A 16,988-nucleotide genomic window follows, 5' to 3' on the forward strand; every position below is an offset into this window, starting at 1 on the left:
ATATATATATATATATATATATATAAGCATTCATCCCATTTCCTCCACCAGATTAAATGGATATTTTCACTTTTTTTCATCACAGTGCATTTTGGGATCGCTGTCTCTGTAAACAATATTTAAAGGATAGGCCTAATTTCTATATATTGGATTAAACGTTTCGACAACATTATAATATTTTTAAAAAAACATAAAAGTTACACAAAAAAAAAAACTATTGTAAAAACAGTTTCCACTCGGAAAATAACAGTGAATTTTACAAGGAAAGAGCAAGTTTGCATTGAATTAAACATTACATTTTGAAGTAGAAACACTGAAATACTACGTCAAAAAATTTAATTTTACAGTACATTTAGGAACAGTGTTGGGGAAAGTTACTTTAAAAAGTAATGCATTACAATATTGCATTACTCCATAAAAAAAAGTAACTCATTGTGTTACTTCATTACTGTACATGGAAAGTAACACATTACGTCACTTTGTCAACTAAGCTGGGTTTGCTTATTTGACATTATTAACAAAAACCCAAAATCTATATTTTAGGTAACTCTTAAAGCCCTTTCACATCAGAAGTGAAATTAATAAGCCACTAATTACTCACAATTTCTCTTAACACGGAGACAGGAGAGCTGTAAGTCAGTAAATGATCAAACTAAGTAACTTGCGTTACATATGTGACCACAAAACCAATCTGAAGTGTAAATTTTTCTTAATAGAATGAATCAGCTTTCCATTGATTCATGGTTTATTAGGATCAGACAATATTTGCTCAAGATACAACTATTTGAACATCAAAAAAAAAAAAATCTAAATATTGAGAAAATCATCTTTAAAGTTGTCCAAATTAAGTTCTTAGAAATGCATATTACTAATGAAAAATGAAGTTTTTATATATTTACGGTAGGAAATTTACAAAATATCTTCATGGAACATGATCTTTACTTAATATCCTGATGAAAAGAAAAATCTATTTGACCCATACAATGTATTTTTGGCTATTGCTACAAACTTAAGACTGGTTTTGTGCTCCAAGGATACATATTTGAAAAGGCAACTCAGATATTTTCTTATAAATGTAAAATATCCCAACTCTGTTTAGGAGTTAGTTAGGAAGTCAGATAAAAAAAAAAGTTTCACTAACCACAAAACTTAGATAAGATCATGATTGGTATCAGATTTTTTTTTTTTTTTTTGCCACGAATCACTGCACAATGGTTTTGGGTGACGTTTACTTTCAGAGACCCTGAATATCAGAGCTTTGGTTTGTCTCAAACCCATTATAACCTTAAAAAGACATAATTCACCTCATGAGCGCGAGGGCCACTTATCAGAGGTGAAGGCCTAATAAAACCGACAAAATGTCACATTCTCACCCCCAGACCGAAGCACAACACTCCCAGTGATGGAAAAACTAAGTGAGAACAATTCGAAGTATGAGCCCGTCTGGCCACGATCCGAACCAAAAACCTCCCACAGAGCTCCCGGGATCCTTCAGGACGAGAGATCCAACTCCCCTCGAGCCGTCAGAGACTCGCTCTGTCTAGTCCAACAAAAGGGGCAAAAGAAAAGCAGAATGTATCAGTCTGGACATAATCCCAGCTGACTTGAAGCTGAAAGGAGTCCAGATTGAGATGTTTTTCCTTCACATCCTGGGGCCAGTAGTTCAGAAGGTCTCATCCGGATCCGAATGACCTGGATTTGGAAATCCCGTGTTTTGCGATCCAGGGTCAGGTGATCCATTTTACTTTTGTGCTGGTTTTTCAAAGCAACATTGAACTGGATCATCCTGATACAGATACACACTTCTTCAGATTTCCAAATCTGGATTATTAATGCGCTAAAGTAACATGGTGATTGGGGAAAAATGCAGATGTTTTGCATTGCATTTATACAAATAACTACTTCTGACTGGTGCATCTCTGATGATGGTGCCATTGTATTTTACAATCAGTTTAAAATAAAAACTTTAAATGAAATGTAATATTTGTGTTTGATATTGACAGCTGTTTCTGGCATTTATAACATGCTAAAATGCTTGGTTTTTTGGACCAGTTTTAAAGTTTTATTACATATTTGTTCCTGAAATTCACCCTTCTGCTAAACTTTTCAAAAGTAGCCCAATGTTATTAAAACGTTTTGAACAACACAAACTGAGGATTTAATCCAGATCAAACCAAGATTGTCTTTTTTTGATCTAATCCAAATTCAGAATTCTTTTTTTTTTTTTTTTTAGAACAACCTGTTTTCAAGATTTGATCCGATGTGATTGCCAAACAAGATTACTCTTGAATAACTGGCCCCTGGCCCCTCGGGCTGAAGAGCTCAGAAACCTTCAGCATCGCTCAGTGATTTACTGTAAAGATGCGCATACATATTTCCCATCACACACAGTAAGTCACACAGGAGGAGCACTTTCCCACACACACACCTTGAGGTTTGGGATTGCAGGATGGATTCCCAGCAGTGCAGGACGTTCCAGGAATCGAGCGGGACGCTGGCATCTCAAGCAGACGTGCTCTGGCTCTTCAGCAACACCTGAGCGTAAAAATGGGTCAGAGGTTCAGTAGCGTCTGAGAAAACCAAACATCCAAAAATATGCATGAAATTTGTTTTCATGTGGTCTGGAAAAACCTTTGCACCACTTTCAGGAAATGTTTTGATTCATGGAAATATCAAGAAGAAACGGCTTATTTTCTTTGCATCAGAGTTTACTCATCTTGAGGGTTATTTTCAAATGTATATCTTATATTTCTATAACAAATGTCTTCTAGTTGTTTAAACATCTGACAACTTTAACATGTGTTTCCATGCCATGAATCATACTGCATGCTCATTTTCAAAGATTTGCTTACCTTCACACACACACAGCCAATGAGGTCATTTCCTGTTTACGTATTGTCACTGCATGACAACAAAATGTATTCTTGCTTTAAAAAAAAAAAAAAAATCATTTTAATAATAATAAAAATGATCCAAGAAGAAAACATTGGAACAAACAATAAATAATGAAATAGAAAATAAAATAATTTACAAATAATAAATATTAAAATATAAAAAAACTAACTTTTAATTAAAAAATAAGCAAAAATGTAAACTTAATTTGTATATATTGCACGTCATTTATAGATTTAAGCTTTATTAAGTTTCTTTAAGGATTGAGAAACATTAATACAAATTAAAAAAGAAATGCCCCAGAACTTGTAGCAACTTTAAATCTACATTTGTGGAACAAAAACATATAGCATTAATATATGATTGCACAAAAATGTGGTTTTCAAAAGCAGGTGTTACATCGTTTGCAATTTGTGATGGTTGTATAGCGAGTACGACAATCATTTTGGTTTTTAATTATAAAATGTTTCGAACCAATTAGTTTAATGACATATTCTGAGAAGAATTAATGATGAAAGCTACATAAGTCAATTTCTATTGGTTTATTAATAAAGACACAAAAATAGAACTGCACTAAAGGTAAAGGATAAAAAAATAATAATTACATACAGCAAAAAAATAAAAATACAATTGTTTATATTTTTATAATTAAGGGAAATAAGAAACCTCATGTTATATTGACTGGAAAAGTAAGAGCTCTAACAAAACACATTTTTCGGTGAGTGTTGAGACTGACTGTAATTAGCATAGCTGTTTAATTTCTGACCAATAAACAAATAAAAATATTTTTTTTTATCTATCAATATCTGGTCATATTGCTGTAGCCACCATTTGATAATAGCTTTTTCCTTTATCTTACTTTAATCATAAAATGTTGAGAGATGCTTTTATATTTCCCCCAGTCTAATGTCATTAGTTTAAAGAAGAGAGTGTGTGTGTGTGTGTGTGTGTGTATAACAGCAAAGGAAAGTGCTGCCCCCTACAGGAGGAAAAACAAAACTGTGCAAATACTCCAGAGGAAAAGATAACATTTATTATATTCTGTAAATATAAATCACACATAAGTATCTCAGTCACATTGGGTTCATTGTGTACAGTTCATGACACAGTCAGTGAGTGAAATCACTTGCTCTTTTTCTTCTTTTTGGCAGCAGGTGCGTCCTGCAGGTCGTCTTGGCTCTCGGCCGCTCTCTTTCTGCTGGAGTCACTTGTGGAGATCTCATCGGACTCCTGTCCTTTGTCTTTCTTCTTCTTCTTCTTCTTCTCTTTGTGATGTCTGTTTGTGTTGGAGTCTATCTCTGCTGTGTCGGCAGTGTTTTGGGTGTTTTCTGACATCTCCTCCAGACCGCTGTCGTTCAGAGACTCTTTCTCTCTCTTGTCTTTCTTCTTTTTCTTCTTGGGTTTCGGGCTGTCGATCGTGTCTTCTGTGCATTCAGCTTCTGTAGTTGATTCCTTAGGTTCGGTTTGGGCCACAAGCTCTTGCACTCTGACAATCAAGAAATTATTATTATTAGTAACGACACACTTATCTCTCAAATCGATACCATTACAAAACTTGGGTTCCAAATGTGGATTATTGTGATGTTTTTAATCAGCTGTTTGGACTCTCATTCTGACGGCACCCATTCACTGCAGAGCATTAATGGACGAGCAAATGATGCAATGCTACATTTCTCCAAATCTGCTGAAAAACAAATGCATCTACATCTGGGATGGCCTGGGGATGAGCACATTCACAGCAAACGTTCCTGTACTATTCCTGTAGCAGAGCTGTTTCAAGTTTAAACAAGAGAAATTGGGTTGACTGTACCTGGACTTCTCCAGCCGTCCTCGGATGAGCAGAACACCTGCGTTATCAGCGTCCAGCTGGAAGACCTCAAACTCCAGGCTCTGTCCGACGCTCAGTCCACAGTCCCTCCACTGCTCCGAGCTCAGCGGACCGGGCTTCACCACCGACGCGTTAAAGCAGCCGTGAACCAGACAGCCCACGTGACCCACTCCCATCTTATTAATCACGCCCTGAGCGACACAAACACACAACATTAACAGAGGTTAGTTCACCCAGAAAATGTTTTACTCACCCTCAAAAACAACCTGTGTGTGTATGAATTTATTCTCTCAGACGATTATTATATTAAAAATGATCGTAGCTCTTCCAAGCGTTAGAATGGGAGTAAGCTGGGTGTTTTTGTGCAACAGTCCAAAAGACGTCAAATAAAGCACGTGCATCCATATTTATACAATTTTAAAAATGGATATTTTTCTTTATCCAAAAATGCATGGATTCGCTACCTTTATTTATGCCCCGAAGCCACGTGAGGCATTTTTTATTATGGATGCACGCACTTTATTTGATTCTTTTGGACTTTTAAACAGAAACACAAACCTACTGTCATTATAAAGCTTGGAAAGACTTTTAATATAACTCCAAACTGGATTCATTTGAAAGAAGAAACTCTTATAAACCATCAGCCAATGCACAGAACATGAAGATCTCGCAAGACGTACCACGAGCTTCGATCCCTTCTTTGGTTGGAAGACTACGAACGACGCCTCGATGTTGAAGTGAATGAAGCCTTGATCGTCGTGAATATCTCCATACTGTCCCACCACTTTAATGTTGTCATATGCCATAGGAACACCTTTCAGACTGCAGAACAACAGAGATGAGCCAATGGCTGTTAGAGTATCCTCCGTTGTATTCTTTATAGATAAATGAGGTTTAATAAGTTTCAGCTGTTTACAGTAATTGATTATCAAAATGTCAGTCAATAGAGCTCTAAGATTATGCTAAAGAAATTCTTAAACCACATTTTTATTCACTAATTTGATTGTTTATTATAAAATAGTAATTTACACCAATCAAATTAGTGAATAGAAATGTGAATAAAATGCATGAAAACTAACAAAATAAAAAAGTAGTAATCTAGCATAATTGAAAATAAATGCATATTTTCCAAAAAAACACACATAAGGCAATTTAAGTATGAAATATATAAACTTTTTAATGAAATAATTATGTTTTGACTCCCATTTGAAATAAACATTTAAACAGTGGGTGTAATAAAATTCACGACAGATTTATATAAAAAAGAAATAGAAATATAATACAATATAATACATTATAAAGGGGTTAATAAAAATATATACGCTAATAGAAATGCATATGCAGAGCATATATGTAAAGCAGCAGTCTAAAGTTTACATCCCCTTGCTGAATCTGCAAAATGTTAATTATTTTACCCAAATAAGAGGAATCATAAAAAAAGCATGTTATTGTTTATTTAGTGGTGACATGAATATCTGAATATGTTAAGATATTTCACATAAAAGATGTTTACATATAGTCCACAAGAGAAAATAATAGTTGAATCTATTTATATTTTGCAAAACTCTCCTTTCTAGAGGAAAAAAAAATGAAAAAGTCTATTATTATCGGAGTTCACAAACATCGAATGAAAACTTTCCATCATGTATTGCAGGAAAGATGGATAATTATTAAGTACTTTTGTAATCTGCCAGCTTTAACCTGCTCATTTCTACACAAACTACATCAAGTCATGATCAAACTGGTGTCTTTGGAAGTTGACTTCATAACTTTAAGCAGCAATAGAAGTATGCCAACTTTACAAACAGAAAAAAGGGATCAGAGTTGCACCTTTTGGGGTAACTTAACAACAGCTTGTCACTGGAGCAGGACATATTTGTACCTTTTTAACCCTATTGGGTACATATTAGTTCCTTTGGTACGTGTTGTTACTTCTCTAAAATACTAATGTGTAACTATTAAGGTAATAAAAGGGTACAGTTATGTGCTTTTAAAAGGTACTGCTCCAATGTTGCACCGCAAAAAGTACACTTTGACTTTTGGTCCCCTACAGAATTTCAATATCAAATTACAGCAGTGACACACAATGACAAGTTTACAAACAGTACCATAGTAGACTATTATTTTTTATGTATTATGTTTTTATTAACTGTATCATAATACTGAAAGACACTTTTACCTGCTGGAGTATTTGAGCAGCTCGGCGTTGAGTTCCTCCTGTATTCCGGTGCGTTTCTTCTGCAGGTACTGCGGCGGCAGCGCGATGTGTTTGCGGCGCGAGTCAAGCACGAGACATGAGTATCGCGCGCTCAGCAGCTTCACCGCGTCCGCGAACGACGGGATGAGACACGGAACCTGCGCGGAGACTCCGTCACCTCTGGCTCCGACATTTCCACTGGATGTCGAGACATCCGAGGAGTTTGTGACAGGTTTCGGTGCTCCGTCCTCCTGCGTCCAGTTCGCCATGCCGTACTTGTGGAGGAGCACATGGTGCGTTCGCTCGCTGGTTCGCATTCGAAAAGTGCGGAGTGATGCGCGACCACAGGCGGAGAGGAAGAGAACTACACTTAGAAAAATAAAATAAAAGTATTTTAAAATAATATTTATTTATGTTTTTTTGGTTAATAGTAAGGAACTATTTAAAAGTTAGAAATAATAAACATTCTTAATTATAATTATATTTAACAACGCTGAAAATAAAAATTACAATTAAAAATACAAAATCTAAATAATTATAAAATAAAATATAATTCGATAAAATTAATCTCTTATGAATTTGTTTAGATTTTATTGTTGTTTTTGCAAATAGTACAGGACTATTTAAAAGTTAAAAGTTAAAAATTACAAATTAGCTTGATTAATTACACTTAACTAAAACGGAAAAAAATTATATAAGTTGTAAATAAATAATTAAAAATAAAATAAAAATGTAAGCAATATTTTTATGTTGTTTTGATAAATAGTAGGAAAATATTTAAAAGTTAATAATTAACTTTTTTAATTATAATTATAATAAAATAAAATAAACAATAATTAAATATAAATTATAAATAATTAATCAGAAAAATAAAACTAAATAAAATTAGTGTCATGATTTTTCGATTTTATTTTCTGTCGTTTTTGTAGATAGGAGTCTATTAACTTCATGAATAATAATTATTTAAAATTTACAAATATTATTCAATATAAATTACTAATTTAATAAATAAATAAAACATGATTTTGCTTGAGTTATTTCAGCTGTTTTTCATAAGAAGCTTCATTATTTACATGGTTAATAGTAAGGAATTATTTAAAAGAAAAATAAAGAATAATTAAAATTAAATATAATTTACAATTAATGATAAATAATCAAAAACTAAGAAAGGACTTAAATGTTTTTTTCTCTTTATTAATGGAATAAATAAAAAAAATGGATGAAGGGGACACTGAATTAAATAAAATAATGCATCACCTCTGAATGTTTTTTCTTTCTTTTTTTTCTTTTTTTAATAGTAAGTCAGTTACTTTACTGTGCGTTTTGGAGACATTACCACAGCTCTTCAGGATTGGGTCTGTCTCACTACAGAACTACACACTACAGAAAAACATATACATAACTGACTTAAAACCATTTTTTGTTGGTGAAAATACTAGTGACCTAAGACTTTTGCACAGTACTGTATTTTAAAGATGTAGGCTATATTAAAACAAACATATTTGGTGTGTGAATTAAAAGTGTTACTGTGTGTTAATGACTTAATCATCAGTCATAATGCCACAAATTACATTTGACATCTTTATTTCATTTTAATATGAAGCCTCTATATAAAAATACTGTCAATTAATAAATATCTTTACAGGCATCTTGCAGTGTGCATTTATACGATCAGGAAAAAAAGCATTCAGTATACCATACAATATTAGGATTACAATTTCAGATTCAACATTCCCTTTATCTAGATACGGGTGAGAGAAAGAGATACAGAAAGAGAGAGAAGATTGTTTGCATGCTTTTTTGTACTCATATATCTGTTTTCTGTACGCTGGTCATCAAGGTCATCAGCTCTGACCTCTCCTGAGGTCATCAGGTAACTGGACACTGATTGGCTGTCTGTCTGCTCAATACTGTTATCTGACGCTCTGTCTACATTATGTCCTGTGAACGCCGTCTGTGCTTCTACTGTCAGCCCGACTCAACCAATCAGAGTGTAGAACTGTCAGCCTGACTCAGCCAATCAGGTGGAAGAACTGCTGTTAAGAGTGAGTGGGATGTGAGCTGTCATGGCGAAGCGCTCCGTCCGTTGTAGGAGACTTGAGAGATGCCATTGCTAGTGCTATCCAAAACCTCCTGCAAACAGACAAACACACGAGCGAGTTTGTGAGGAGGTTTCGCTATGAGATACATTCAGACAGACAGGAGAGAGAGAGAAAACCTCAATTTTTAGCTACTGTATGAGCAAGATGAGCTTGTTTCTGCGTCAGATTTGGAGGAATGTTACATTGCATAACTTCTCACAAATGGATTGTCTGCAGTGAGTGGGTGCCGACAGAATGAGAGGCCATTTGTTTGTGAGAAGCAAAGTCATCATGAAGACATTTTTAATTTCAAACAATTGCTTCCTGCTAATCAATAATAACTCATCTTCCAGGGAAAAAGAGGTGTGGTCTGAATCAGGAGAGAAATCTGCACAGATCAAACACTGTTTACAAGCCAAACGAGTCCAAAACAGCTCTAAACAAATACGTGTGTGGATTTTAAGGTGAGAGACAACAGGATATGGACTTTTTTCACACATTATTATGGGTTATAGAATCATATTTTGGATAGGTTTGATGTTAAAAATGTTTTAATGATAGATTTGTTTCTTAAAAACATTCATCTTTTGGCTTCGCAAGATGTTAACTGATGGACTGGAGTGGTGTGGATTATTGTGATGTTTTTATCTGCTGTTTGGACTCATATTCTGACGGCAACAATTCACTGCAGAGGATTTTTTTGATGAACAAGTGATGCAATGCTACATTTCTCCAAATCTGATGAAGAAAAACAAACTCTCTACATTAACCTACATTAGCAAACGAAATGAGATGTTTAGAACTGGCTTCATTCAATGTTCATATTTCTGTATTAAGTATGAAAACTGAGTCAGCTTTGAAGTAATGTTGACTGTGGGGGTATGAGATACACCGGCACACACAGACCGCACAAACATACCAGCTCCTAGCTTACCTTCTCTGCCATTTCTTGCGAGTGATGCAGTGAATGTTCTCTCTCCAGAAACATGCGCTGCTGTTCGCTGCTGGCCAGTCTGCAGGTCAGCCATGTGGAAAGCGTGCAGCTGCTGACGCCCAGACATGCTAGAGACATGATGGCCAAATGAAGAGAGTGCATGCCATCTGAACGCTTGACCAGTGCACGGACAAACTGGAAGTTCAGGATTCCACCGATTAACCCACAAATGCAGCAGGAGGAAAATAATATCATCTGAGAAAGAGAAAAACATACATAATGTTAGCTGTTAGTGTATGCATATTGTGTGCATACAATATTCAAATAATAATATTGCATGCATATGTCAAAATATCAATGCACAATGCATGCAGACATTAAAATAATATTGCATATTGCATGCATACAACATTAAAATAATAAGGCATATTGAATGAATGTATCATCAAAATATTAACACATTGCATTCATCATGAGAGAGAAAAACATACATAATGTAAGCTGTTTGTGTATGCATTTTGTGTGCATCATTCAAATAATAATGCATATTGCTTGAAAACATAAATTAAATAATAATGCATATTGCTTGCATACATCATTAAATAATAACACATTGCATACATACACCATTGCATGGATGCATTATCAAAACAAATATGCATATTGCATTTTTTCGAGTAAAATATTGCATATTAAATATTGCATCCATACATTATTGAAATAATGTATATTGCATGCATACAATACAAAAAAAATAATGCATAAAACATGCATTTAAAATTGAAAATAATAATGCATATTTCATGCATTCATCATTAAAATAATGTGTATATAATTATACACTATAACAAATGCTTTAATAGTTTAACTTTTTCTGGTGGTCTGAAATCAGTAAGTAAAATATAATCAGTAAGTAAAAATGCCTGTGTAAAAGTAACAAACAAAGTGCTCGGGGCGTTGCTATTCATTTGCTAAGTTGCTCTGATTGGTTTTCATGCTCATAAAGGTCAGAGTATATTAATCGGGAAGCGTACAGCACAGCAGAAATACTGTATACGGTGGATGAAGATGAAACCATTGTGTACTGGGAGAATGGATTGTGCTGCTCTGTGATTTTATAATTGGTCAGACCTCATCCAGACAGTGACATTATCTGCCTGCAGAAAACTGCCACCTCAACACTTCAGGACATATCTGACCTCAAATTACACAAGAGACTTTTGACTCCTCAGCACATTATCACGTTATTCCTGGATGGCACACCCCTTTTTAGTGCGCCATAACTCCAACTGTCACTGCTCGGTATTGTGCACTGCAGAAATTGTAGGCTCCTATGATAAATTACTTACAATAATAATTGTGGGCAAATTACTAAAATCTAAATATAATGTTGTATTGGTAGACACTTTGATAAAAATAGCATACCATCATACCACTTGTTTTTGAAGTATAAACAGTGCACTAGGAAGGTCTATAATAAAGCAGTTGCATTTCAATTCATATAAAAGGCCATTCAGCTCATCATTTATAATGATTATATTGTAAACATCCATTATTTGTGACTTTTAAAGGCACTACAGGTAAATAGGGTAAAATCTAAACAAATACTGTAAATATCACAGTACATTAAGATAATTATTTTGCATTACAAAAATATAACAAAATATACAAATTAGGCATTATATTAATACATATGCACAAATTTGCATAAATTTCCAGACCATACATGCATACATGCTGTTTTCTTTGGGGCAACAAGCATGTTGACATACGTCTTTTACTGTAATTTACACATTAATATTGTAAAGCCAGATTACAAAATCTTGTTTCATTTTGTTGACAAATGAGAGTTAATGATTTTTACTTTAGCTTTTATTACTCTACTAATGGGGAAATACTATCAATGGGTAGAAAAATATACATTAACCATATTTTTTTGGAATAAATGTTACAAAAAAGCTTGTAATGATGGTAAAGTGGTAAGGTAAAGTGCAATTATAAAATCAGATAAATAATGTATGAACAAACCCCTCAGTAAACATTTTCAGAACATAAATAGGAATAAAACTAAATTTTGGTGTATTTAAGTGTTACTGAAGTGGAGATAAAACTCATTTTGAGAAACCGACTATAAAGATATACACTGTAAGCGAAACATGTAAAGTGCAATTATAAAATCAGGTAAATAATGTATGAACAAACCGCTCAGCAAAAACTTACAGAATATGAATAGGAATAATACTGTAAAATTTGTTGTATGTAAGTGTTACTAAAGTGGAGATAAAACTAATTTTGAGAAACCGACTTTAAAGATATGCGTTGTAACCGAAACAGGTAAAGTGCAATTATAAAATCAGATAAATATTGTATGAACAAACTGCTCAGTAAAAACATACAGAATATAAATAGGAATAAAACTGTAAATTTTGGTGTATTTCAGTGTTACTGAAGTGGAGATAAAACTCATTTTGAGAAACCGACTATAAAGATATACACTGTAAGCGAAACAGGTAAAGTGCAATTATATAAATCAGGTAAATAATTTATGAACAAACCGCTCAGTAAAAACTTATAGAATATAAATAGGAATAAAACTGTAAATTTTGGTGTATTTAAGTGTTACTGAAGTGGAGATAAAACTAGTTTTGAGAAACCGATTTTAAAGATATACAGAGTAAGCGAAACAGGTAAAGTGCAATTATATAAATCAGGTAAATAATGTATGAACAAACCTCTCAGTTAAAATTCTCAGAATATAAATAGGAATAAAACTTTACATTTTGGTGCATTTAAGTGTTACTAAAGTGGAGATAAAACTCATTTTGAGAAACCGACTATAAAGATATACACTGTAAGCGAAACAGGTAAAGTGCAATTATAAAATCAGGTAAATAATTTATGAACAAACCGCTCAGTAAAAACTTACAGAATATAAATAGGAATAAAACTGTAAATTTTGGTGTATGTAAGTGTTACTGAAGTGGAGATAAAACTCATTTTGAGAAACCGACTATAAAGATATGGACTGTAACTGAAGATGCAAATAGATGAAGTGCAATAATAAAAGTAGCAGATTGATATATGAACAAACCCCTCAGTAAAAACCTTTAGAATATAGATAGGAATAAAACTGTACATTTTGGGTGGGTGCAGGTACTGCTTTAAGAAAACAACTTTTAAAAAGATCCATTGTAATTGAAATCTACAGATGTAAAGAGTGTAAATAAGCGATGAAAAGTGATGTCAAGTGTAATAAACACTTAAATGTGTGATTTGCATGTTTTCTTTCCATTAGTCTGAAAGAAGACATGTCCTGGGAGAAATATAGCCCAAAATAACAATGGTTTTGCATGTAGAGTCTTGGCTTCAATCACAAAATTAGATTAAAATTAAAAATTTAAATGCATATAACCTAATTTATTTTGAAAATAATTATTGCATAATGTTTCAGATACAGTTTTAAATTACATAAGGGAACAAGCATATTCATTCCACCATTCTGTCATTTCCTTAAATGACTGCATTATCAATTCTGCTAAAACAGCATACGATCTCTCATATTTTACTATAAAAAAAATAGTATGCAGAACATACTCAGCATACTATTAAGCAGGTATTCCATTCATACAGCAGCCCATATCATGTTACACACTGAAGAGAAACAGCCAAAACACCCTTTTTACAGTATGTTGGCTGTTTAAGTATCTAAACCCTGCTGAGATGAGACTGTCCACTGGGACTACAGATAAAATACGTAAAGTGTTCTTGAGTAGCTCCTGACATTACTGTCAGGAATTCAGAACCATTACAGGCTGACGGGGAGAGTTTCCTTTTAGCCGTACAATAACATTACAAGCAAGGCATAGAGGACGGTGAAACAAAAATCAATCTGCAGGAGAGATCGAGAGATAAAACAAGAAACAGTAAAACGTGTTTGAGGAGAAAGCTGAAAGCTTGTATACAAGAAATGAAAGGTAAACAAGGAATGATATGAAAAGAGACAAATGGAGAGTATTATGGGAGAAACGTGAAACCTCTCAGACTAGTGTTTCACTTCAGTATGGATTTGTGATTAACTCCACTCGGAGGTGGCTAATTGAATCTCATCTCTCCAGTGAAGTATCCTGGGATATTTACACAAGCACACACACACAAACACACAAACACACACTCACTATGAGCTGTAACTGCATGAATATTGCATGCATTTATAGTCAAATATGCACTAATTTGTATACATTTACAAAACAAAAATCATAACATATAAACCAGGTTCAAAATTCTTGTTTCATTTTGTTGATCTATTAAATTTTTATGGTTTTCAATGAGGAGATTGTGTATATATAAATGTTATGCTAAATGTAATATGTAACTGAAATTAGATGCAATGTAGACAAATGTGCATGCAAATAAACAACTACATTATTATTTTTTTGGATGTTTTATTTTCACTATTCTGAAATAATGCATAGTAAGAAAACGAAATCTCAAAATTAATTAGTGCATGAAAATCCCACTGATTTTGTCTGTATAGTGTCTTGCATTAAAATCACAAATTAAGATTAAAATAAAAAATAAAAAAAATAACCATGTTCATTTTCATGACATTTTTTGCATTGAATTAAACGTGCAATGTATTGAGGTCTTGACAGAAAATGTAGCATACTACTGTTTGAAACATTTGTTTCATACTGTTTAACATGAAATTTGAAATAAAGAATGCATGTTGTTAACAGTTTATATTTTACACCAAAAACTATTTCTAAATTAGAATAGCATTGTTCTCATGCTTTAAAGACCTCAGAAACCTAAACAGTGATCTGAAGAACCTTTAAAATATAACGAAACATCATATAGCATACAGTAAGTGTAGGAGCATTAACTGTTTACTATCTTAACTTTATTGGCAGTGAACAACATTTAACATACATGCAACCTTTTAAGTTTCTTTATAGTAAACCAAAAATGGTTCTTTTATGGTACTGATGCAAACAAACCCCCTTTGGTACCATTTTATGAGGGTACCAGAGTACAGCGTGTGCTCTAGAGTAGAGTATACGTACTTGCACAGCAGAATGTGTGTATGACAATACTTAAGTGCATACTCACAATCAGTCCTGTCCTTTTCCGTGCACACAGCATGCCACACAGTCCACAGACAAGAAACTATGAAACAGAAAACATCATATTTGAGCATTTTACCAGAAATGAACTGAATAAATGTGACATATTCACAAAATAACAGATTTCTTTACAGTAAATACTGTGCAGATATAAAAATGCATTTTATGGTATTTCCATGGTACATCAAGGTATGGAATGGTATGGAATTAAAATTGTGAAAGTGTACTTAATTGTTTTGAATGTGCACTTGTAGTTCAAATCTTAAAAGTATATTTTAAATAACTTGCAGATTATATAATATTAATGAAATAAAAGGCCACTTAAGTGACTTAACACTTTCATCACTATGTTTCTTAACATACTTAAGTACACTTTCAAATAAAGTGCACTTTGTAATGTCAAATTGTTGTTTGTTACATGTTATTTGATTTTACATTTATAGTTATTATATTTTTTATATTAATTATAATAACATTTCAAAGACAATTAAAGCATGAAATTACATATAAAAACATAAGTCCTATTTAAGTGGGTCAAAAATGCATTTAATGTAAATTAAAATCATGTATACGAAAACAATACATGTAGTTCTCACATTATTAACATAATAAGTACTAATTTTAAAATTAAGTACACTATAAGTACATGTAACTACATGTACTGTAAAATAAAGTGCAACCGACCTATGCTAAAGTATGATTTACTGTTTTTTTTTTTTCTCAAAGGTATGTCCCCACAGAACTATCCCCTAACGTTCATTATTAAACCAAACAAGAACATCCGGGCAACGTTGTTTGTAGATTATTTTTGTTACCAGAAACTAACCTTCCCAGAACGTTCTGAGAATCAAAGATTATCAGGTGGGTAGTACATTTTAATACAAATACAAAGATTTTTAAATAAATGCTGCACAAAACTTTCATTGCTTGATTCGGATCAGTTGTTTATGCTGAAGAAGAGTAGAAAAGTGTGACGTACACAAACTCCGCTCCATAACGGAGAAGCGTCGCCCTGCTGGGTCTTGTGCTTCGCCTTCACCCGGAAGATGCCCACCGTGCCCAGGGCGATGCTGGACACCCCGAGCCCTATCTCCAGCACCGACAGAACCAACAAACTCGAGATGATCTTCCGGCTGGAGCACATCTTCGCTCGGACATCCTTCCTGACCGGTGCGCAAACACTTCACTCCATGTCTTCACAGATAAACCAAACGCATAAAATCCAGGAAAGTGTGCAGATGAACATCAACTTATGTGATTTCTCCAAAACACACCAGTAGTTCATGAGTCAGTGCACAGATGTGTTCTCCAGCAGTTTAACTTTACCCTCCTCCTCACTCTGTTTACCATGCTCCAGCTCCTGCTCCTGCTCCATGCGGTTTCCTTCAGTCTGACGGAGGAAAAGCTCCGCCCACTGTCACCATCGAATTTTATTTTTTACAGTGCTGCAGTAGAATGGCTCTAAAATAGTTTTACAATCGTCATTTGATCGTATGCTTGACGGAATTCGGTAATTGTTTCAAATGTTCCAAATCTAATCTGGCGGGAAAAGTTGCGATTCTGTCGGAAAGCGGAGCAGGTGTCCTGACGCGGTTGTGCGCAATGGTGCGTAAAAGCGCTGATTGTGGTAAACGCGCCCGTTCAGTTTATTGCATTAAACCAGAGAGACGGACACATAACGGCAGATGCAAGCAAAGCGCATTAAGACACTCAGTCACATTTTATTAGAAAGGTTTTGAGTGGAACGAATCCATAATAGTGCGCATAAAAGTTCTTTATATAGGGCAAAGCATGCTTTTTGCAATTTTTGGATGCTCTGTGATTATATAAGTGGAATTTCCAACGGGGAAAAAAATGATTCCTAGAAACATTTCCAGTGACACTTGACCAAGAAACATGACCATCCAGAGAAATCTGTGTAAAAGCTGATGGA

General features: G+C 33.9%; 2 protein-coding genes across 2 annotated transcripts; both read right to left on the bottom strand.

The window, feature by feature from the left end:
• Positions 1-3,903: 3,903 nt before the first annotated feature.
• Positions 3,904-7,247, bottom strand: polr1f (RNA polymerase I subunit F). Its single transcript, XM_052583332.1, has 4 exons — positions 6,900-7,247; positions 5,401-5,542; positions 4,703-4,911; positions 3,904-4,378 (listed from the first exon to the last, which is right to left on the bottom strand). The coding sequence occupies exons 1-4, from the start codon at positions 7,232-7,234 to the stop codon at positions 4,015-4,017; spliced, it is 1,050 nt and encodes a 349-aa protein (XP_052439292.1). The 5' UTR covers positions 7,235-7,247; the 3' UTR covers positions 3,904-4,014.
• A 1,237-nt stretch (positions 7,248-8,484) lies between these two features.
• LOC127979476 (transmembrane protein 196) lies at positions 8,485-16,477 on the bottom strand. The gene is made up of 4 exons (XM_052584975.1): positions 16,035-16,477; positions 15,042-15,098; positions 9,933-10,187; positions 8,485-9,050 (listed from the first exon to the last, which is right to left on the bottom strand). Exons 1-4 carry the CDS (start codon positions 16,197-16,199, stop codon positions 8,982-8,984), a joined length of 546 nt encoding a protein of 181 aa, XP_052440935.1. The 5' UTR covers positions 16,200-16,477; the 3' UTR covers positions 8,485-8,981.
• Positions 16,478-16,988: the final 511 nt, after the last annotated feature.

Source organism: Carassius gibelio, chromosome B19 (assembly GCF_023724105.1).
Source record: "Carassius gibelio isolate Cgi1373 ecotype wild population from Czech Republic chromosome B19, carGib1.2-hapl.c, whole genome shotgun sequence".
NCBI lineage: Eukaryota > Metazoa > Chordata > Actinopteri > Cypriniformes > Cyprinidae > Carassius > Carassius gibelio.

What these genes read in the sequence shown, in the direction of transcription:
- LOC127979476 (XM_052584975.1), bottom strand. Translation starts at nt 16,199, where the DNA reads ATGTGCTCCAGCCGGAAGATCATCTCGAGTTTGTTGGTTCTGTCGGTG. An exon ending in CGTTATGGAGCGGAGTTTGT is followed by an intron (nt 15,099 to 16,034) that starts GTACGTCACACT and finishes TCTGTTTCATAG; the next exon opens with TTTCTTGTCTGTGGACTGTG. An exon ending in CGCAAGAAATGGCAGAGAAG is followed by an intron (nt 9,051 to 9,932) that starts GTAAGCTAGGAG and finishes GTCTGTTTGCAG; the next exon opens with GAGGTTTTGGATAGCACTAG.
- polr1f (XM_052583332.1), bottom strand. Translation starts at nt 7,234, where the DNA reads ATGCGAACCAGCGAGCGAACGCACCATGTGCTCCTCCACAAGTACGGC. An exon ending in CTGCTCAAATACTCCAGCAG is followed by an intron (nt 5,543 to 6,899) that starts GTAAAAGTGTCT and finishes GTTGTTCTGCAG; the next exon opens with TCTGAAAGGTGTTCCTATGG. An exon ending in GGACGGCTGGAGAAGTCCAG is followed by an intron (nt 4,379 to 4,702) that starts GTACAGTCAACC and finishes CTTGATTGTCAG; the next exon opens with AGTGCAAGAGCTTGTGGCCC.